This window comes from Phaethon aethereus (assembly GCF_964289735.1).
Source record: "Phaethon aethereus genome assembly, chromosome: 2".
Taxonomy (NCBI): domain Eukaryota; kingdom Metazoa; phylum Chordata; class Aves; order Phaethontiformes; family Phaethontidae; genus Phaethon; species Phaethon aethereus.
Genome location: NC_138582.1, coordinates 18617060 through 18641002, shown reverse-complemented (window position 1 = coordinate 18641002; position 23943 = coordinate 18617060). Strand labels below are relative to the sequence as shown.

Below are 23943 nucleotides of genomic sequence, written 5' to 3'. Positions count from 1 at the left end.
CCTCAACACACTGATGACCCTTGTGCCCCATCCCCTTTCTTTCCCAAGAATACTAGTATCATTAAATGGACAACATAGAAGAGCAGTGGCAGGTTTATCAGGACATCAGAGAAAATGCTGGAGAGTGTGTGTGCTACAACTTTAGGTGTATTATTATGAAGACTTTTTTCCATAGTAGTATTTTTTAAATTATTTTCTGTAGTAGTTATGTATGGACTAAAACCAATTGTTTCTTTAGGCAGGTAATATTTGAGTTACAGTAACACTATATTCTTGGCTGTGCATACTAGATGTAAATTCTTTTTGCCCATCATAACATTTTGCAACAAGCTTCAAGAAAAACAGCAATTCCTTCTCTGATAACTTCAGCATACCATTGGATCAGTTAAGGCTTCTGAAATACAGGCTGAAAACAGGTAGCAATACATTGCTGGTGCAATCTGAAGTTCAACAAAGGAAGTCTCTGTTGGCTAACATATGGTAACTATGCCAAAACCCCCTAGAAAACTAGTAACTCAGTGCATGGAAAACAACATTGAAAGCCAAGAGAAGCAGGTGCTTTGTCCAGAACATCCATCTGTAAGTCTCAAAGAGAACAAAGCCCTAATAAGCTGCTTTGAAATAATTTTATAGACATACCTAGCTAGAGCAAACATTCCATAATTATTCTCCAGAGCACTTACAAGAACTAATAAGCTGTTCTTCCATTATAAAATAGAAATGAAGGGAAGGAGGAAGGGAAGAACAAAATCCAAGCAGAAACATGATTACAGACCAGACCTGAGACTCGGGTCAGGTTTGAGATTTGTATCTAAGAAATATGGCCCTTCAATGAAGTGCAGCTTGAGTACTACTGCCACTTAAAATAGGATTAGTGTACATATAGGACACAACTGCAGCTGCTACAGTTTGTGTGAAAAAATTGCCATATCATCCTTGCAGCAGCTATAGGAGTGGTTAAAATTCCCCGTGAGTGTCAGGGCTCTGCTTCTTCCAGCTATCATCTGTTTTCTTTTAGCCAGCTGCTCTGTGTCAGGCAGGCACCCACAACAATAACATCCGTAGTTGGTTTCCTCAACTAATCTAACCATTCTCTGCTCTTGAAAATGTTAATCCTCCACAAAATGGCAGCTCTTATTCAAAGCAGTTTAGAACTTCTTAGGTGTACTCCTTAAATCTATTCTTTATCTTCCTCTGCCTTTTCCATCCTACTTATGATATATCACACCATTAACAACTCTTTCCTGAAGTCTGCTGCTCTGTAGGTTCCCTTCCCAGTCACACATTATGAGTAAAAAGATAATGGTTCATATTCATAATAAAAATGGTTCATAAAACATTTTATTAAAAATTTCCTCATCAATAATGTAATTATTTATTTTGGCCAAATTAAATGTATGTCAGTTTTCTATTGCAGATATCATGCTTACATTATCTTGATACTTATAATCCACTGTGCAAGAGACTAACAAAAAACTGTTAAGAATCTTGGCAACTGTTCTTTTGCCAACTAATAAGGTATATCACTTTCACATTTTAAGACATGAGAGTAAGTGTTCTTGTGATACTCTTAAAATAAGTAGTGCAGTGTCATATTTAGCAGATAGTCCCACTAAAACCAGAATAATTCACTGAATAAACTTGTCCTCTGTTTAAGGGATTTTGAGTTGTCCAAATTTAACAACCCTTGAATTTTTAATGGGAATTAAAATAATTCCTTTTGTTTATGTCTTGTTGTTCTAAGGTAGATGTTGAAATGCATACTCCAGTTCTTCTGAGAAAAGCAGGAGATATAACTACATCAAGTGCTCAGCGGAGATTAGGATTAGGTTGATTCCTTTCTCAAACTTCTCTTCACTTACATACACACACAAACACGTAATTTAATGCCTACATCCTCTTATTACTTAGATTTTCAGTCTCTTTAGAAATGTGGTGAAAATCTACATAATTTCTTTGGCATCGTTACTCCTGGAAGGACGGAAAGAAGTAAGAGATCTTAGTGGCATACACAGGCTAGTAGTAGTGTTAGAAATAGTATTCTGCATTGATTCCAAAGTATAGTGGTTCACTTTGTTTAAACCAAGACCAAGAATGAGAAGGCACTGTGTCCCTAATCTTTCATACTTGGACTGGTGGATGGGAGAAACCTTTTAATTCCATGAGACAAGACTGTATTCAAGAGCACAGCAGAAAAAGATTGGTCCCTTTGAAAAATCAATATACTTTCTCATTCTTTAGAAGTTTGGTGTCCCTGAACTGCTTTCTATAGCACTTGTATCTGCATTTATTATTCTTCAATTTAATTGAGAAGGAAGAAGAAATATCTTTAAGTGAAGGGGAAAAGTACATCCATTTGGGCTCACCATCAACATGTTTAAGACCCTATTTTTAACTTCTTAGGACTAGTGCATACTATGGAGACAACTTCCTTTACATCTGTAGAATCCAATGACTTTAGGAAAGTAAAAGGAGACTCGGTGGGTTTGCCAAAACAACAAATATGTCAGTCTTTCCCTTGTATGCCTTTGTATTTACTAATTGCTTTCAGAATAAGCGGAGAAGAAAATAAGTACAAGGAGGTTAGCATGTATTGCCTGTATACAAGTAGCATTGATATTTTATTTCTGGTTGTCTTTACAGATTATTGAATATTTTCATATTCATTTAATATCAAATATTTCTGTTTCTTGAGCCATTCAGAGGCAGTTATGAAAGCTCCTCCTGGTTATGAATTTTACAAGCCTTTATTTTCTTGTTTACTGCATTATGACCTCAGATAGATCTGAGACAGGTAGACAACTCTACCATGGCCTATCATAAAAAGGTCTAGCCAAAATATTTTTTCATTTTCAGTATTGGCCTCCTAGATTCCAGCACATCTTACAGAATCTTAAATGCACATGTGCCAACATGCCCTACTATGTAAAGGAAAAATAAAAATAAATTATATTCTGGAAAAAAACATATATGTATGCTGTTAAGTTTTGTCACTGTAACATTATTTTTGAAATGTGAACAGCTGTATGTTTTTTTTTTATTTGGAATCATGCATTTAACATTATCATATATCAGCTAAAGGAAATCATACTAGAAGCTTTATCTTCAGTTAGTAACCTTATAACATTACATTTTGTATGTACAGATAATACACATTATCATCCTTTTCGGCAAAACCAAAACATTACCAGGCAGAAAATTATGAGAAATTAAACAGATTAAAATTTAGACTCTTGCATTAAACTTTTTTTAATAGAAAATAAAAATAATTTTATTTACCTTTGTACTCTAGGTGGAATCCAGTAAAACTAACAGATCCATCACTCCGAAAAGCCAGATGCATGGTATTTGAACTGCTTTCTATCCTCTCTGGCAGCTTGCTATCTTGAAAGCTCCCAATCAGTGGGCTATTACCATCTGGCCCATCGTAGATATAAAGAAAATCATAATTTGGTTCTATACTGAAACTGTAGAATAAAAAAAAGAAATACTAGATAGAATATTCTTTGCCTAACATTATCACTCTTATTAAATAGAAGTTTATCATTGTTTTCATAAAAGTAAAAACAAACCCTCTACTGACAGAATAATTTGTTTGTAGAAGTGTTTTATTAGAAAACAATACTGTATTTATTGGTTCTCTGCTTAGAAACAATATTTTGCTGCTAGCTAGACAAAAGAAGTAAACTTTTCAACTAGGAAAAAAAAAAGTAACAATATTTCTAAAGATTTAGAGAAATAAACAACACAGATCTACCGGAACCTTTGGCAGAAATACTTTATGATATAATGCAGCCAGCTGCAGAGTGTACACAGCATCCAGTCAGACTGAACACTTTCATGGAGCCATGGGATGATCTTTGGCAACCCTAAGAACAAGAAGCACTTTGTCTATAATCAGCTTAAAAGAAAAGGTGTTGTATTGAAACCTCATCTTTTCTTTTGAACTTAATTTTATTTCATTTTAAAAATTTAATTCATTAATAATGTAACTGTAGTTAATTAACTTCATTAGTTAATTTTGAACTTAATTTTAGTTAAGGGCAGAGAGTTAATAAATTTTACTTATAAGACTGTCCCTGTACAAAAAAAGTTTTATAATAACTGTTAGTAAAAGAATGAAAATCCAACCACTAGAATTATTTTGTCTATACTTGACACAACATCCTGATTAAAATAAATAAAGGCAATAAATTAAAAACCTGATACAACTCCTTCAGGGAAAATATTCTTTAACTTTTGGTTTATTTCAAAAATATTTCCTTACAAAAGAAATGCAAAACTCAAATATCAACACCTTCAATTTTTAAAGTGTTGTAGTTTGTCTTGAGTTTAAAAGGGCTAGCTGGAGTAAGTCTTAGTCAAAAGGATATTTAACAGTACTCAGTGAAGTATCCACAGTTTGGTTTATACAGGAATGTTTTTTTTCTCACTCCGGAACAATCTGTGTGTCATAAGTAAGGCAAACCTCAGTAAGTATGAAATCTACATTAACCAAGATTAAGCTTGTCAGCTTCTGTAAAGAAAGATAGCAATTTTCTAGATTTTAAGAAATATAGCTTGGCAATATTTGGGATCTATAAACTGTTCACATACTGTACTGAGACACTGTAAAATATTGGTTTTATTCTAAGATGGAGGATCTCTCATATCTAAATATCCAATATGAAGAGCAGAGTATTCTTAAGTATTTTGGGGTCATGATATTTCACCAAACAAAAAAAGTGTTACTGTATAGTAAAAAGTTGCTTAACAATTTACAGCGTTCTGAAATAACCAATAAAATAGTTACATTGTTAATCATATAAATATATAATGAGTGATTAATTTGATTGGAAGGTATTCTTCAAAACACCTACTATATCAACTGAAAGTGCTTTTAACTGAACAGGAGCAATGAGCTCCGAAGACCCACCTCTGTGTGTATTAAATACTCTAATGTATTTGTTGTGCCTGCTAAGGAAGATAACAATTAATAATCACTTTGATAGTTATATCAAGCATACATATGTTACCCTACAAAGCTCTGAACAACTTCCAATAATAAAGTTATGAACATAACTTCAAAAATTATGAGCAAGTAACAGTTTACCTGATAAAAGCTAATGATATGACATAATCATTATTAACGGTGATAGTCCAGTCACAATCTCTGCTGTGGGGATAAGGATGAGGGAAGTTTGGTGAAAGTATAAAACCTGATGAGCCAGTCAAGTTTCCTCCACAGGGAGCTGTGAATAAAAATAAATTGGAATTGAGGGAAGAAAAGAGAAAAAGAAGCAAGTAGCAGCAATCTGTTCACTGACATTTAATGTCCTCCAAAAGTTAAACAAGAAACAAGTGAAGTATTTATAAAGCTTTATTAGAAACAAAAAATGTATTCACATTTCTTAGACAAATATTAATACTACTAAGCGAAGCACTTGTTTTTGAACTCTGTCCTATTATTTGCTTGCATAATATCAAGTCAAGGCTTTTCTGAAAATACTGTGAATGTGACAAATTCTCTGCCTGCGGACAAAAAATTAACTGGATAAGCTTTTCAGTTTCTACTTCTTGTTAAAGGCATTCTAAAAGAAACTTCCTAGGTTATGAAATGTGATCTACTTACACTGATAATGCAACTACCTGCATTTTCATCAGACAGTACTGATTAATAATTCAGATCAAGGCTGATATAATATAAATTAAATTCAACAAAAACTACCTAGCAATTGCAGCTTTCAAACTCAGATAAAAATAAAATATCTTCCAGCACATGCAGAATAGAACAAAAACATTTATCTGTGTGAAATGCAACATGTTTATAGTCCAGAAAGGTACATACTTAATAAAAATAATGCAGGTATCACTACCCTCATGAAGTTTTGTACTTCAACATTCTTTAACTAAGACTTCATATAAGAACAAGAGAATAAGCACATTTTCTAAAGATGGTTTTTGAAAGAACTTAAATTTTATTCAAAAGATTCTAGATAAGTTTTATAAAGACTTATCACTTTGCAAAACTGGATTCTACAAAGTGATCACCTGCAGTACCAGGGAAAGGAGTTATCTCTCAGGTCTTCTGTAACAGAGATTCTGTGAGCTCAGAGGTTACTTAAATCACTCATAGAATAATTTAGGTTGGAAAAGACCCTTAAGATCATCAAGTTGAAACATTAACCTAGTACTACCAATTTCACTACTAAATTGTGTCCCTAAGCGCCATGTCTACACATCTTCTAAATACCTCCAGGGATGCTGAATCCACTACTTCCCTGGGCAGCCTGTTCCAATGATTGATAAACCTTTCAGTGAAGAAATTTTTCCTAATAACCTCCTCTGGTGCAACCTGAGACCATTTCCTCCTGTCCTATCGCTGGTTACTTGGGAGAAGAGCCAACACCCACCTTGCTACAACCTCCTTTCAGGTAGCTGTAAAGAGTGACAAAGTCTCCTCTCAACCTCCTCTTCTCCAGGCAAAACAGGTCCAGTTCCCTCAGCTGTTCCTCATAAGACTTGTACTCTAGACCCCTCACCACCTTTGTTGCCCTTCTTTGGACATGCTCTACCACCTCAATGACCTTCTTGTAGTGAGGGACCCAAAACTGAACACAGCATTCGAGGTGCGGCCTCACCAGTGCTGCGTACAGGGGCATGGTCACTTCCTTGATCCTGCTGGCCACACCATTGCTGATACAGGCCAGGATGCTGTTGGCCTTCTTGGCCACCTGGGCACACTGCTGGCTCATATTCAGCCGGCTGTCAACACACACTCCCAGGTCCTTTTCTGCCAGGCAACTCTCCAGCCACTCCTCCCCAAGCCTGTAGCATTGCATGGGGTTGTTGTGACCAAAGTGCAGGACCCGGTACTTGTCCTTGTTAAACCTCATAGGATTGACTTCAGCCCATCTATCTAGCCTGTCCAGATCCCTCTGCAGAGCCTTGCTACCCTCAAGAAGGTCAACACTCCCATCCAACTTGGTGTCATCTGCAAGCTTACTGAAGAACACTCAATCCCTTTATCTAGATCATCGATAAAGATATTGAATAAGACTGGCCCAAATACTGAGCCCTAGGGAATATCATTTGTGACCAGATGACAAATGGATTTAACTCTGTTCTCCAACACTCTTTGGACTCAGCCATGCAGCCAGTTTTTTACCCTGCAAGGGTATGCCCATCCAAGCCATGAGCTGCCAGTTTCTCCAGGAGAATGCTGTGGGAAACATTGTCAAAGGCTTTGCGGAAGTCCAGGTAGACAACATCCACAACCTTTCCCTTATCTATTAAGTGAGTCACCTTCACATAGAATATCAGGTTGGTCAAGCAGGACCTGCTTTTCATACACACATGCTGACTGAGCCTGATCACCTCACTGTCCCGTACGTGCCATGTGATGGCACTCAAGAATCTGTACAGATCAACATGATGTGTACAGTTATAAATCAACTGAGTGAGAAATATACACAGTATTTTCTAATGTCACAAGAAATAAATCACAGGTCATTTAAGAATTCAAGACGTGTATTTAGAAAACTTAAGTAGATTAATGTATCCACAGTTAAAATACATATGAGTATAGTCTTCCTACATTTTACATATTTTTCTTATATTAAAAGGGAGAAATGGAGAGTTAAATTACCTAGAAAATAAAAATAAAAATTAGACTCTTCCATTATATTTTACTATTATAAAGTAAACTATTATAAAGTATACTTACTATTATAAGTGGTAAGGAATTAAAAAATCACCATTTTTTGTAAAAGCAGATAGAATCTGAAACACCACCTTGTTTTCGGAACACATAAATATTATAAATCAATAGCACTAGCAAATGCATATAGCAATTTTTCCAGACCTAGCACAATTTTTTTCTTCTTTTAACAGTCACCAAATACAAATTTTATCACGATAACATTTTCTCAGCAGTTTTCAGTAACTAGAGAATGTTCCATTAGTTACAAGGGAACAGGCTGGAGAAGTTTCATTTAACTTAAACTTAACTTTAATTAATTTAAAATATTTACTTAGTTTTACAAAAAGGATAATAATGGCATTTTTTCTGTCTTCATAAGGTTAAAAGTGGTATTGTTTCTAATCAGAAGCATCTTTTATTTAACTTTTTTTTTATTACAGTTCTGAAACAAAAGAAGATTAAATTATTACAAAACAATATGCTTCCTTTATTTTAAAACAACCCCATCTTGCTGAACTAGAAGTTCATGGAAAAGAGTCTTGAACTGTGGTGTTGTATGGAATGTAAAGGCTGCTCATCACCTGGAACTAGTATTCTTCAGTATAACACCGTACATTCATGCATGTTGCATTTTCCAGTTTACTATCTTCTTTAAAGTTGTTTAAATACTTTCTTTGTGTGCTTGAATTAAATTCTTGTGTGTTTCAGAATCCGTAAGTTTCTGAACTATTATTAAGTGTCATACATTTGTTTTTAACTGAGTGCAGACCAGCTGTGAAAACAAAGTGTAAAGGACACCTATTATTGTAGTATTATGCACAAGACCTAAGACTGAACAAGTGTAATAACTCATCTAGAAAGGAAAATGCCAATATACTATAAAAATGTATTCTTAACTTATTATACAGTGAAAACTATATGTAGGCTATGCCATTCTGTCTTTATAAACCTCTGTGTAGACACAGTGGTAAGCAATCACTGTGCCAGACAGTCTGTCTGTATGATGATTTTAGCATTAATTTTTTCTATGAGAGGAATTAAAAGTTGGGTTGTTTTACACCTAAAACCTATTTAATTTTCCTGGAAGGTAACAAAGTACTATTCCAGAACTTTCTGGCTTTTATTTATTTTTGTATTCACTGAATTACACCTTAACAAAAGAAACAGAATGTGTGGTTACATTAGTCTTTTTTTTTTTTTTTTAAATAAGAGATATAAGATATAGAATAATAGAATCATAGAAGCATAGAATGGTTTGGGTTGGAAGGGACCATTTAAGGTCATCTAGTCCAACCACCCTGCAATGAGCAGGGACATCTTCAACTAGATCAGGTTGCTCAGAGCCCTGTTCAACCTGACCTTGAATGTTTCTAAGGATGGGACATCTACTACCACTCTGGGAAACCTGTTCCAGTACTTCACAACGATGATGGTGAAAAATTACTTCCTTATATCTAATCTGAAGAGATATTTAAATAATTGTAATAAAATATGAAAAAAATGCTGAAATAAATTTTCCTTTGCAGTAGTATTGTATAGATTCCATTTTGAGAAAACACTGGAATTCACTGTTTACAAAAAAATTTCCATAGATATAAAAATGGAAACCAAGAACTTGCTTAAAACAAAACAATAGAACCAAACAAAATCAATATGTAATAAAAAAAAAAGTGACTTAGGTATTTCTGAAGAAAGTCTGAAACTTCTGGGAAACAGTCCTTACTTCATCTAAATGTATAGTAAACCTGAACCCTAAAAAGACATTCTGCATCCATTAATTTTTATGTTATCCCTGAGCAAACTATGCAAACACAATCATTTAAGATTCTGACATCTAAATAAGATGGGGTCTGGGAGGTCTTTGGAATGGAAAACACCTAGGTATTTTGGACAGCACAAGCACAAGCCAAAGAACTGTCTTTTGGTAGAGACATATTCTCAAATTTTTAGTTTGTCTTCGGTATAGAAGAATCCCTAATTTTCATCATTCATTAAAACAGCTGAATGAATATTTATCTCTTCCTGTTGCTTTTACCTTTGAAATGAAGATATTCTTAAAATTGTGTTACAGGCAAGACTGAAAGCAACTAAACAAAAAAGGTAGTCCCACATGTAAGAACAATTAAGAAGTATGTTTAACTAGTTTTGACCATTAATAATTCAGAGGTTCAAGAATACACTTTGCAGTGTAAAGAAGTAATAAAATAAATCTAAAATATCCTACAACAAGACACGTCAGGTATTATCCCTGCCTCTTATTCTTCCATAAAAATGATGGGTTTTTTTTCTAAGACTTTGATAAACCATAATGATGTTGAAGTTACGTGTAGAGTAAGCTTTGTAGAGTTTTGATTTACAGACATAGAAACAATATAAATGAATGTATTACAAGTTCAGAAGAAAACTGATGAACTGCAGTGTACTGAACTACAACAGACAACTTTGAAATATTTTGGCTCCAAGCCAAGGTTTGCACACCCTACTTTAGTCTATTAGCAGCTCATATTCCCCCAAAATATATCATTATAGGAAATCAATGTAAAATAACTTCATGCCTGATATTTGGCCAATAAATCATCATAACAAGCATTCTTGCTACACTATGTACAGTAGGTGTTTGTGCATAAAGTGTGGAAATTATGAGTATTAAGTAAATGGATGCATGCAGTTAAGAAAACAAATGCAAGCGTATTTACACATGTACCAAGGACAGAATGGCAGGTGAGCACTTACATTTAATTTATTTCATAATATCATCAACTCAGTACAGATAATGATTAGAACTGTTAACACTGCTTTATATTAGGGTAATTATTTTTCATTTGAAACAATATTTTAAACCAGCAATATTAAATAAGGCCAGTATGATATAATATATTAACTATAAGGCCTGTTCCTAGAGCTCTATCATTCTTTTTACTTTTTCCCTTAAGCACCTACAGATGTTCAATTATAATTATTATCAAATACATATTTAGTCATATAAGAATAATAAGAGATAACAATAAAACAGTATTTATTTTCTACAGTCTTCCATCAAATAGCATAGACAGTTCTTGTCCTCAAGCCCATACACTCACACTACATTGGAAATACAGTAAAGGAGAGTAAGAACAGAGAAAATAACACGCTGAGGTGGTAAGCAGAATAGCCACAGACACTAGATCAGTACCATAATATGTTTGCAAATACCTGTCTGCAGACATGCATAGCGGGTGGTGTGTGTGTGCATGCACGCGTAAACAAATAGGATGCAGAATTTATTTTGTAACAACTAAGGTTAAGTTAAGTTTATTAAAGGCAAGAGGGTATCCAAAAACTCGAGCAATTGCTCCTCGTAGCTGCAGTCTCTGTCTAGTTCCTCCTTGCAATTTTTGCCCAAGAACAAACTACCAGAGGTAGCAAAGCAGGAAAAATGCCCTTGTGGAGCTGGTGTTCTCACAGCTGCAGTGCCAACTCAACATTCCGGGCCCAGGGGCTCTTGTCTGATTATTGTAGGTTCCCTTGTTTTACCCCACTCCTTTCACACACATCTTTCAGGCAGTTCTGCTTTGGACAGGACAGTAAGCACATTATCTCATAATAATGTGACTCACAGTGATACCACTGCAAATGGTCTAACAAGTATTTTCCACTTGTTTTTCATTGGAGTGGCCCAATTTCCTTCTTTTCTGCATCAGTAAACTTGCAGTTCCTACTTAAAAGATAACTTATCAGAACACTTAGGGAACTTCAGGTAAGCAGCTGTTGTCCACAGAGACAAAATCTTCTACTGTTCTATATCATGATATCACATTTGACTGCATTAAAGAACAGACTGGGAAAATAAGCATCATTAGATTATTTACTGACCTAGACAGACGGGGCATTCTACAGGTATGTCATGCAGAATAAGAAGGTCAGAGGAAGTGTACCCCCCACTTGATGAGCAAGACTGACAAACTGGAAACAAGAGATGAGGAGAAGGCTGAGGTACTTAACAACTTCTTTGCCTCAGTCTTCACTGGCAGTGCCTCTTCCCACAACTCTTGAATGTATGCACCACAAGACAGGGACTGGAGGAGCCAAGTCCCTCCCACTGTAAGAGAAGATCAAGTTGGAGACCACCTGAAGAATCTGAACATGCACAAGTCTGTGGAACCTAATAAGGTGCATCCCATAATCTTGAGGGAAATGGCTGATGTAGTTGCCAAGCCACTCTCATGAATAAGGGAAACACTGCATCTATTTTTTAAAAGAATAATAGCAAGGAGAACCCTGGGAACTACCAACTCGTCAGCCTCACTTGTGCACCTGGGAAGATCATGGAACAAATCCTCCTAGAAGCTCTGCAAAGGCACATGGAAGACAGGGAGGTGATACGAGACAGCTAGCATGGCTTCACTAAGGTCAAGTCCTGCCTGACCAACCTAGTGGCTTTCTATGATGGAGTGACTATATCGTTGGCCAATGAAAGGGCTACTGATGTCATCTGTCTGGACTTCTGTAAGGCATTTGTCAATGACCCCCACAACATCCTCCTTTGTAGATTGGAGACATATGGATTTAATGGTTGACACACCTGAGGGATGGGATGCCATTCAGAGAGACTTGGACAGGTTTGAGGCATGGGCCCATGTGAACCTCATGAGGTTCAACAAGGCCAAGTGCAGGGTCCTGCATGTGGGTTGGGGCAACCCCCAGTATCAGCACAGGCTGGTGGATGAAAGGATTGAGAGCAGTCCTGCTGAGAATGTCTTGGGCGGTACTGATGGATGCAAAGCTGAACATGAGCCGGCAATGTGCGCTCATGGCCCAGAAGGCCGAGAGTATCTTGTGCTGCATCAAAAGCAACGTGGCCAGCAGGTCGAGGAAGGTGATTGTGCCCATCTACTCCATTCTGCTGAGACCTCACCTGGAGTCCTGCATCCAGCTGTGGAGTCCTCCGTGAGGAAAGACGTGGACCTCTTGGAGCAGGTCTAGAGGAGTGCCACAAAAATGATAAGAGGCATGGAACACCTCTCTTGTGAGGACAGATTGAGAGAGTTGGGGTTGTTCAGCCTGGAAAAGAGAAGGCTCCAGGGAGACCTTATTCCAGTAGCTCTCAATACTTAAATGGGGACTATAAGAAAGGTGGAGAAACATTTTAGCAGGGCCTGTTGCAATAGGACAAGGGGCAATGGCTTTAAACTAAAAGAGGGTAGAATTAGACAAGATGTAGGAAGAAAATTTTCACAATGAGGGTGCAGAAACAGTGGAGCATATTGCCCAGACAGGTGGTATCAACCCAACCCATCAAGCCAACACCACCATGCCCACTAAAACCATGTCTTGAAGTGCCATGTCCCCATGTTTTTTGAACACATCCAGTGATGGTGACTCCACCACCTCCCTGGGAAGCCTGTGCCAATGCTTGACCACTCTCTCAGTGAAGAAATTTTTCCTAATATCTAGTCTAAACCTCCCCTGGTGCAACTTGAGACCATTTCCACTCATTCTGTCACTAGTTACTTGGGAGAAGAGACCAACACCCACCTTAACACTGTTTCAGGTAATTGTAAAGAATGATACGGTCTCCCCTCAGTCTCCTCCAGACTAAATAATCCCAATTCCCTCAGCTGCTCCTCATAACACTTGTTCTCCAGACCCCTCACCAGCTTTGTTGCCCTTCTTTGGACATGCTCTACCACCAGCACCTCCAGATTTTTTTCTGCCAGGCAGCTCTCCAGCCACTCCTCCCCAAGGCTGTAGGGTTGCATGGGGATATTGTGACCAAAGTGCAGGACCTGGCACTTGTCCTTGTTAAACCTCATACAACTGACCTCAGCCCATCTATCTAGCCTGTCCAGATCCCCCTGCAGCGCCTTCCTACACTTTAGCAGATCAACACTCCCATCCAACTTGGTGTCATCTGCAAACTTACTGAGGGTGCACTCAATCCCCTTACCCAGATCACTGATAAAGATATTAAACAAGACTGGCCCAAATACTGAGCCCTGGGGAACACCACTTGTGACTGGCTGCCACCTGGATTTAACTCCATTCAGCAACACTCTTTGGGCTCGGCCATCAAGCCAGGGTTTTATCCAACAAAGAGTATACCCCTCCAAGCCATGAGCAGCCAGTTTCTCCAGCAGAATGCTGGGGGAAATGGTGTCAAAGGCTTTACTGAAGTCCAGGTAGTCAACATCTACAGCCTTTCCCTCATCCACTAGGCAGGTCACTTGGTGAGAAAGAGATCAGGTTGGTCAAGCAGGACCTGCCTTTCATGAACCCATGCTGGCTGGGCCTGATCCCTTGGTTGTCCTGCACATGCCCTATAAGCGCCCTCTAAAATGAACCGCTCCATGATCTTCCCCGGTACCGAGGTCAGGCTGACAGGCCTGTAGTTCCAGGATCCTCCTTCCGGCCTTTCTTGTAGATGAGCATCACATTGGCAAGCCTCCAGTCATCTGGGACCTCCCCTGTTTAACCAGGATTGCTGTTAAGTGATGGAGAGTGGCTTGGCAAGCTCCTCTGCCAGCTCCCTCAGTACTCTTGGGTGGATCCCATCAGGTCCCGTTAGACCCTTAAGACTCAGGTCCTTAACTGCTTCCTCCTGGATTATGGGGAGTTTATTCTGCTCTCCATCCCTGTCTTCCAGCTCACTGGGAAGAATACCTGGTCTGGCTATTAAAGACTGAGGCAAAGAAGGCATTAAGTACCTCAGCCTTTTCCTCATCCTTCGTGACAATGTTCCCCCTGCGCATCCAATAAGGGATGGAGATTCTCTTTGGCTCTCTTCTTGTTGTAAATATATTTGTAAAAACAGTTTTTGTTGTCCCTTATGACAGTGGCCAGATTGTGTTCTAGTTGGGCTTTTGCCTTTCTAATTTTCTCTCTGCATGACCTAACAAGATCCTTATACTCTTCTTGAGTTGCCTGTCCCTTCTTCCAAAGTTAGTAACCTTTTCTTTTATTCCTGAGTCCCATCAAAATCTCCCTGTTCAGCCAGCATGGTCGTCTTCCCCGCCAGCTTGTATTGCAGCACATGGGGTCCGCCTGCTCCTGTGCCTTTAAGATCTCCTTCTTGAAGAATGTCCAATCACAGAATCACAGAATCGCAGAATCACTAGGTTGGAAAGGACCTTTAAGATCATCAAGTCCAACCATTAATCCAGCACCATCATGTTCCCTAAACCATGTCCTGAAGCGCCACATCCACATGTTTTTTGAACACTTCCAGAGATGGCGACTCCACCACCTCCCTGGGCAGCCTGTTCCAATGCCTGACCACCCTCTCAGTGAAGAAATTTTTCCTAATATCCAAACTAAACCTCCCCTGGCGCAACTTGAGGCCATTTCCTCTCGTCCTATCACTAGTTACTTGGGAGAAGAGACCAACACCCTCGTCGCCACAACCCCCTTTCAGGTAGTTGTAGAGAGCAATAAGGTCTCCTCTCAGCCTCCTCTTCTCCAGACTAAACAATCCCAGTTCCCTCAGCCGCTCCTCATAAGACTTGTGCTCCAGACCCCTCACCAGCTTCGTTGCCCTTCTCTGGACACGCTCCAGCACCTCAACATCCTTCTTGTAGTGAGGGGCCCAAAACTGAACACAGGATTCAAGCTGCGGCCTCACCAGTGCCGAGTACAGGGGCACAATCACTTCCCTACTCCTGCTGGCCACACTCTTTCTGATACAGGCCAGGACGCTGTTGGCCTTCGTGGCCACCTGGGCACACTGCCGGCTCATATTCAGCCGGCTGTCAACCAGCACTCCCAGGGCCCTTTCTGCCGGGCTGCTCTCCAGCCACTCCTCCCCAAGCCTGTAGCATTGCATGGGGTTGTTGTGGCCAAAGTGCAGGACCCTGCACTTGGCCTTATTAAACCTCATACAGTTGGCCTCTGCCCATCGATCCAGCCTGTCCAGATCCCTCTGCAGAGCCCTCCTACCCTCCAGCACATCAACACTCCCACCCAACTTGGTGTCATCTGCAAACTTACTGAGGGAGCACTCAATTCCCTCATCCAGATCATCAATAAAGATATTGAATAAGACCGGCCCCAGAACGGAGCCCTGGGGAACACCGCTTGTGACCGGCCGCCAGCCGGATTTAACGCCGTTCACCACAACTCTCTGGGCTCGGCCATCCAGCCAGTTCCTCACCCAGCGAAGAGTAAACCCGTCTAAGCCACGAGCTGCCAGTTTCTCCAGGAGAATGCTGTGGGAGACGCTGTCAAAGGCTTTACTAAAGTCCAGGTAGACAACACCCACAGCCTTTCCCTCATCCACTAGGCGGGTCACCTGGTCCTAGAAGGAGATCAGGTTGGTCAAGCAGGACCTGCCTTTCATGAACCCATGCTGGCTGGGCCTGATCCTTTGGTTGTCTTGCAGATGCCCTGTGAGCACTCTCAAGACCAACCGCTCCATAATCTTCCCTGGTACAGAGGTCAGGCTGACAGGCCTGTAGTTCCCAGGATCCTCCTTCCGGCCTTTCTTGTAGACGGGCGTCACATTGGCAAGCCTCCAGTCTTCTGGGACCTCTCCTGTTAACCAGGACTGCTGATAGATGATGGAGAGTGGCTTGGCAAGCTCCTCCGCCAGCTCTCTCAGTACTCTCGGGTGGATCTCATCAGGCCCCATAGACTTGTGGGTGTCCAGGTGGCTTAGCATGTCCTTGACTGCTTCCTCCTGGATTATGAGGAGTACATTGTGCTCTCCATCCCCGTCTTCCAGCTCAGGGGGCTGAATATCCTGTGGATACCTGGACTGGCTATTAAAGACTGAGGCGAAGAAGGCATTAAGTACCTCAGCCTTGTCCTCGTCCTTGGAGACAATGTTCCCCGCCATATCCAGTAGGGGATGGAGATTCTCCTTGCCTCTCCTTTTGTTGTTAATATATTTGTAAAAACATTTTTTATTATCCTTTACGACTGTGGCCAGACTGAGCTCTAGCTGGGCTTCTGCCTTTCTAATTTTGTCCCTGCTTGACCTAACGAGATCCTTGTACTCTTCGTGAGTTGCCTGCCCCTTCTTCCACAGGTGATAAACTCTCCTCTTTTCCCTGAGTCCCAGTAAAATCTCCCTGTTCAGCCAGGCCGGTCGCCTTCCCCGCCAGCTCTTCTTACGGCACATGGGGACCGCCTGCTCCTGCGCCTTTAAGATTTCCTTCTTGAAGACTGTCCAGCCTTCCTGGACCCCTTTGTCCTTCAGGACTGTCTCCCAAGGGACTCTCTCAACCAGTGACCTGAACAGGCCAAAGTCTGCCCTCCGGAAGTCCATGATAGCAGTTTTGCTGACCCCTCTCCTTACTTCCCTCACAACTGAGAATTCTATCATGTCGTGGTCGCTAAGCCCAAGACAGCCTCCGACCACCACATCTCTCACCAGTCCTTCTCTGTTTGTAAACAGCAGGTCCAGTAAGGCATCTCCCCTTGTGGGCTCACTCACCAGCTGTGTCAGGAAGTTATCCTCCACACACTCCAGGAACCTCCTAGACTGTTTCCTCTCTGCCGTGTTAAACTTCCAGCAGATGTCCAGTAATCTTCCTGGACCCTTTCGTCCTTCAGAACAGTCTCCCAAGAGACTCTCTCAACCAGTGACCTGAATAGGCCAAAGTCTGTCCTCTGGAAGTCCGTGGTAGTGGTTTTGCTGACTTCCCTCCTTACTTCACTAAGAATTGAGAATTCTATCATTTCATGGTTGCTAAGCCCAAGACTGACTCCGACCAGTGCATTTCCCACCAGTCCTTCTCTGTTTGTAAACAGCAGGTCAAGTGGGGCACCTTCCCTAGTTGGCTCACTCACCAGCTGCATTAGGAAGTGATCTTCCACACACTGCAGGAACCGCCTAGACTGTTTCCTCTCTGCTGCGTTATATTTCCAGCAGACATCTGGTGTGGAAGTCCCCAAAAAGAACAAGGGCTAACGACTGTGAGACTTTTGCCAGTCACTTGTGGAATGCTTCGTCTGCCTCTTCATCCTGGCTGGGTTGTCTGTTAGACACCCAGCAGGATATATGCCTTGTTGGCCTTTCCCCTCATCCTTACCCATAAGCACTCGACTTTGTCCTCACAGTCATTGAGCTCTATACAGTCAAAACACACCCTAACATACTGAGCCACCCCACCACCTCTCCTTCCTTGCCCATCCCTTCTGAAGAACCTATAGCCATCCGTTGCAGCAGTCCAGTCATGTGAGTCTTCCCACCATGTTTCCATATTTGCAACTGTATCATAGTTTTCCTGCTGCACAATGGCTTCCAGCTCCTCCTATTTGCTGCCAATGTTGCGTGCATTGGTGTAAATGCACTTCAGCTGGGCTATCACTTTCGCCCCTAACATTGGTGTGCCATCCCTAGGCTCATGTCTAGTGAGCCTTGTGTTATCCCCTTCCCCTTCGAATTTAGTTTAAAGCCCTGTCAATGAGCCCTGCCAACTCATAAGCTAGAGCTTATAGTTTAGATGTTTTCTAGATCAATAATAATAATGATCAGGAATGCCTCAGAAAAGTTTACTGGAAGGCTATTATATACTATAGTTTCATAATTTCTTATTACTTTTCATCATGATTCAGTTAACCAAATCAAATGCTTTTACAATACTTTTAGTATGAGTCATGTAAATCAGAGTAACATCAGAGACCTAGACAATATTTCTAGAAATATATGGTACATTATAATTTTTACTAATGAATATTTTGTTCATTCTAAAATAATGAAGACAGCCAGAGAAATTAGGCTACCATTTTCTCATTTTCTCATTCTTTTCTGTTGCATCCTAATTCAGCCCTTACATAGTCTTACCTAATCTAGAAATTTACTAGGCTGTCTGTCTGATATTTTGTATATACGGGCAAGCGAACTTTAACTAAATCTTCCATGCTTATCGCCATTTTTCAAGTTTAAGGAAAAGCTAATAGTGTCATTGATATTGACTTTCTTGCTTTCTAGGTCACAGGTCATCAAGGTATTTATTATATGTCCTTGAGAGGAACAGAGTGAGAACTATTATACTAACAACTACAAAGGAAAGATTTGTTTATGTCCATCAGAGCTTTGCACAGAATAATTTATCACATGTGCATTAGTTATATGAATTGATTCTCCAAAGTTCCTAGAACAGTGTGATATGTTACACCAGAATTTCAAAATATAGAAAACTTTTTTTTTTTTTTTTTTGCATACCTATACAGACTGGTGGGTTGGGCTGCCAGAAGTACCGATTTTCTACCTGAATGCAGGTTATTCTTTCATCTCCTTGTAGTTCATAGCCAGGGTCACACTGAAAAATGACAATGTCTCCAGGTTCTCTTCCATCCCCATTTCTAGTTCCATTCATGGGGACACCAGGATCGCGGCAGGCAGTAGCTACAGAACCTAGCAGAGAATGGAAAAAGTAAAATATTTTTTTTTCAATCCATTTTTTCCCTGTTACATTTTTCAAATCAGGAAGCTCTGCAAATACAAAATTTTCCTACTCACTTCTAAAATTATGAGAAAACATCCAATAATCTGCTGCTTTTATACTATTATTTTTTGCCACCAGCTTTCATTATTGAAAGTTTCTTTTTTTTTTTTTTTTAAAAAACCTCTGTGGAACATTGCAATATTTAGAAAGGAAAGTAGATTTCCTTACACCCTGGACACTCAGAACTTCCAACTTACAGGAATTTTTAATATGAATAATGGAATGAATGGATTAAAAAACTCAGATTGCCCAATAAGCTGTGCATGCACACACCTTCTCTTGGAAAAAGAAACACAAGAGACCAGCAAGGCTGAGTAAAGACCTAGTGGGCAAACTAAAGGGTAAGGAGGAAATGCACAGGCTGTAGAAACAGGGACAGGTATCTTGGGAAGAATATAGGGACACTGCCCAGTTGTATAAGGATGGGGTCAGGAAGGCCAAGGCATCACCCAAGCTGAACTTCCCAAGAGATGCTAAGAATGATAAGAAGGGCTTCTACAGGAATGTCAGCCAGAAAGGGAAGGTCAAAGAAAGTGTATACCCCACTTGATGAGCAAGACTGGCAAACTAGTGATGAGAGAAGAGGAGAAGGCAGAGGTACTCAACAACTTCTTTGCCTCAGTCTTCACTGTCAGTGTCTCTTCCCAAACCTCCAATAATTCACCACAAGATGGGGACTAGAAGAACAAGATCCCTTCCACTGTATAAGAAGATCAAGTTGGGGACCACCTGAGGAATCTGAACATAGACAACTCGATGGGACCTGACGAGATGCAACCCAGAGTCTTGAGGGAATTAGCTGACGTAGCTGCCAAGCCACTCTCCATGATATTTGAAAAGTCAGGGCAGTCAGCTGAAGTCCCTGGAGACTGCAAAACCAGGGACATTGCACCCATCTTAAAAAAGGGTAGCAAGGAGGAGCCTGGGAACTACCATCATGTCAGCCTCACCTCTGTGCCTGGGACAGTCATGGAACAGACTCTCCTCGAAGCTCTGCTAAGGCACATGGAGGACAAGGAGGTGATTTGAGACAGCCAGCATGGCTTCACCAAGGGCAAGTCCTGCCTGACCAACCTAGTGGCTTCCTATGATGGAGTGACTACATCAGTGGACAAGGGAAGAGATACCGATGTTGTCTCTCTGCACTTCTGTAAGGCCTTTGGCAGGTTCCCCACAACATCCTTCCCTCTACATTGGAGAGGTATGGATTTGATGGGTGGACTGTTGGGTGGATGAGGAATTGGTTGGATGGTAGCATCCAGAAGGTAGTGGTCAATGGCTGAATGTCCAGATGGAGATGGGTGATGAGAAGTATCCCTCAGGGGTCCGTACTGGGACCAGTACTCTTTAATATCTTCACCAGTGACATAGACAGTGGGATTGAGTGCTCCCTCAGCAAGTTTGCAGATGACATCAACCTGAGTGGTGTGGTTGACACGCCTGGCGGATGGGATGCCATTCAGAGAAACTTGGACAGGTTCGAGGCATGGGCCCGTTTGAACCTCATGAGGTTCAACAAGGCCAAGTGCAGGGTCCTGCATGTGGGTTGGGGCAACCCCCAGTATCAGCACAGGCTGGTGGATGAAAGGATTGAGAGCAGTCCTGCTGAGAATGTCTTGGGCGGTACTGATGGATGCAAAGCTGAACATGAGCCGGCAATGTGCGCTCATGGCCCAGAAGGCCAAGAGTATCTTAGGCTGCATCAAAAGCAGCGTGGCCAGCAGGTCGAGGAAGGTGATTGTGCCCCTCTACTCCATTCTGCTGAGACCCCACCTGGAGTCCCGCATCCAGCTGTGGAGTCCTCAGCAGAGGAGAGACGTGGACCTGTTGGAGCTCATCTGGGGGAGTTGGACTAGATGACCTTTAATGGTCTCTTTCATCCTAAAGTGTTCTGTGCTTCTACGATTCAATTCTCCACATATCTATGTTTCTTAAACATATATATTGTGCAAAATTTAGTAGCAAATCTGGAAGTGAATTTCATTGATCACTCATATCTATACCCTTGCACATGACATATACTCCGTGCTAGGTTTTTTTTAATATTAAAGAAATCGCCTACACCAAAATATACATGGACTTGGTCTGAGATAATATGCAGTTACACATAATGCACAAGTACCTATTATTAATAAGACTGCATACATAATCACAATGACTACAAGAGAAGTATGAGAGATTTATAGATGTTTTCCCCAGATTTAACATAGTATGATCAACATATCCTTTAATATACTATGCTCCAAAATATGTAAGCTTATGTGAAAAGTAAGCACATCAATGTTTATTTAAGTAATTATTTTCTACTTCCATTACAGAACTGCAACATGTAATATGTATTACAAATAAATAACAAATGTCAGAGATGCCTGTGGAACTATTCCCACTGAGCTCAGCAATCTGTGCAACATAAACACAAAGTGTCAGTACTAAGATTTAATTCAAATGCCCTCTTTCCGGGGAGCTAATACCAGCAGAGAGCAATGTATTCATCTTAAGTATGTGTGGTTTATATATTTACAATGTTTTTGAAGAAGAGATCTTAGTCTAAATAGCTTATTTCCATAAAAAAACCCCAAATATCTTGCTTTCCAAGTAATATTTAATAAAAAATAAAAGAATTTGTTCTAGAAAATCAGGGGGATTTTTATGAGGTTGTTCTTCCACATAAAAAGTCCTGAGTACAGGGGAAAACATCAAAGAAAATAAAACCACAAAAAGTCAGCTGAGACTAGAAGGTAGCAATTTTTTTCCTTCTTATCCCTCAAAGATTAATTACATATATCTTTAATATATTAACTACTGCTTAATAAATAAAAGATAATGATTTTTTTATATAATCATGCAAGTTTTAAAGATTTCTGCTGTAGACACAATGAACAGGACTTCTGTTTATATCTTTGAATAAGCTGCTTTTTTAATTTGGAGAAAATATTACTAAAATATGGAATTACTAAATTTCACTGCACTATACTAGCAGATCTTGCAAATGTTACATGCAAGAGAATAAAATACTGGAGCTAGATCACACAGGAGTCAAATTTCTTTAAATATGAAACACTCATAACGTTAATGCAGATCAGAACTCAAAAAGTAGTCTTAAGGTAAACGTCGACTCAAGGAAGTAGTAAAACCAGTCATAAGTTAATCTGCATTCTTCCCTGCTGGGAACATAGAACACACTGTATCTTTTGATTAGTGTTGTTTATAGTATATATAGTATATAGATATATGCTAAACTGAAAACCTTTTCCATATTTGCCATGTATGGCAGCCTTCTTGCATACTTGCATGTTTGTTCAACCTACTTCTTATCCTTTTGGGTCTGTAGCTAAATTGTTGAAACATGGATTGGATAGGCAGAGTATGAAAGGGATGGAAAACTGGCTGGTCTGCTAGGTTCCCATGATCCAAAAACCAGATGGCAGCTGATCAATAGAAATGTTCCTCAGGGGTGGATATTGATTTCAATATTTTTCAACACCTTCATTAAAGATGGGGACAATGGGACCAAGTAAATGGGACCAAGTTGATACGCTCTAGTGCAGCGGTGCTATTTAGGGAGATCTCAGTAGGCTGGAGAAAAAGCCTGAAAGAAACTTAATGAAGTTCAAAAAAGGAAATGCAAAATCCTGCATCTGGGTCAAGTCAATCCCATAAAACAATTTTCTGGAAAGCAGCTTTGCAGAAAAGGAATAGAGAAAACAAAAACTCCTCTTGGAAGCGTGCAGCAAAAGCACAAACAAAGCATTCAGAAGTTGTAATGAGCAAAACTCCAACTCCATAAAAGAAAAAAATGGTTCACTACGAGGGTAGTCAAACACCAGAACAATTTTTGCAGAGGTGTTGTCTTCTCTCCAACCTTGGAGATAGTCAAAGCCCTAAGCAACCTGATCTGTTTGACTCTTCCGTGACAATTTGGACTAGAGGTCTCCAGAGGTCCTTTCCAACCTAAAGTATTCTATGACTGTTTTTTAACTTTGCAAATTCATATTAAACACACAGAGATGTCATTTAAAAATAAAAAGACTGCTTTAAGACTGATTTTTGCATTATAGCGCTAGAATGCAAGCGACAGCGGAAATAGATAAAGCACTATTAAGTCTGAATTTTCAGCTTTTAAGTATTCAATCTCTAGAAATTTAACTCTCGTTCTTCAGAGTTTGTTTGGCAATTTGCAAGGCACTATTAAGACTATCAATTCTAATTGAAGGATTTATAAAACAGTCTGACAGACAAGGTGAGCTACTATTTGAGAACCAGCCATGAATGTCATACAGAAATTCTCAATAGGCTGATAAAGAAGAAATTAATGTATTCCAAATGAATAAAAAGTAAGGAAGAGAAAGAACCCAGCATGACATTAAAAGCACTAGGATTCATGAAAGTATATATTTATTTCTTCTTTCTCATAAATAAATAATAATTTTGTTTTGATTTGTCTAAAATCTGTGGGAAATTGTGTTTCTATGTTCTCTACTAAAGTGCTATTTTAAGGAGGCATTTTAAGAAAGACAGAAAAAACCCACCATAATATCTCTAACACATGAAATACTTTATATATATATGATTTGTTCACATAGTTGTGTGAAATTATCTTCAATATCATCGTCATAATAATAATACAGTGATGATTTCTTAATGCAAGTATATTGTAGAGCTACAAAGATACTAACTTAGAACAGTTAGTATAATTTGTCATACAGTCTTTAGGAATGTGATAGGGTAAAAATAGATAAACACTTTGTATAGGTATGCATACTGGATAAGTGAAACATAAGTAATTTTTTGACACATGTCTTGTTCTAATTATTCATTTATATCTATAGAAATATC

At 39.7% G+C, this 23943-nt stretch overlaps 1 protein-coding gene across 3 annotated transcripts in view; it reads right to left on the bottom strand.

Annotated features, from left to right (window-relative positions):
• Positions 1-23943, bottom strand: part of CSMD3 (CUB and Sushi multiple domains 3) — a gene marked incomplete at its 5' end in the record, with an annotated part of 769714 nt that overhangs the window by 240421 nt on the left and 505350 nt on the right. For all 3 annotated transcript variants that reach the window (XM_081996335.1, XM_081996336.1, XM_081996337.1), the window contains 3 exons: positions 3280-3467; positions 5093-5231; positions 18825-19016. In XM_081996335.1, the coding sequence (XP_081852461.1) occupies positions 3280-3467; positions 5093-5231; positions 18825-19016 (519 nt within the window). The remainder of the gene's footprint in view (positions 1-3279; positions 3468-5092; positions 5232-18824; positions 19017-23943) is intronic.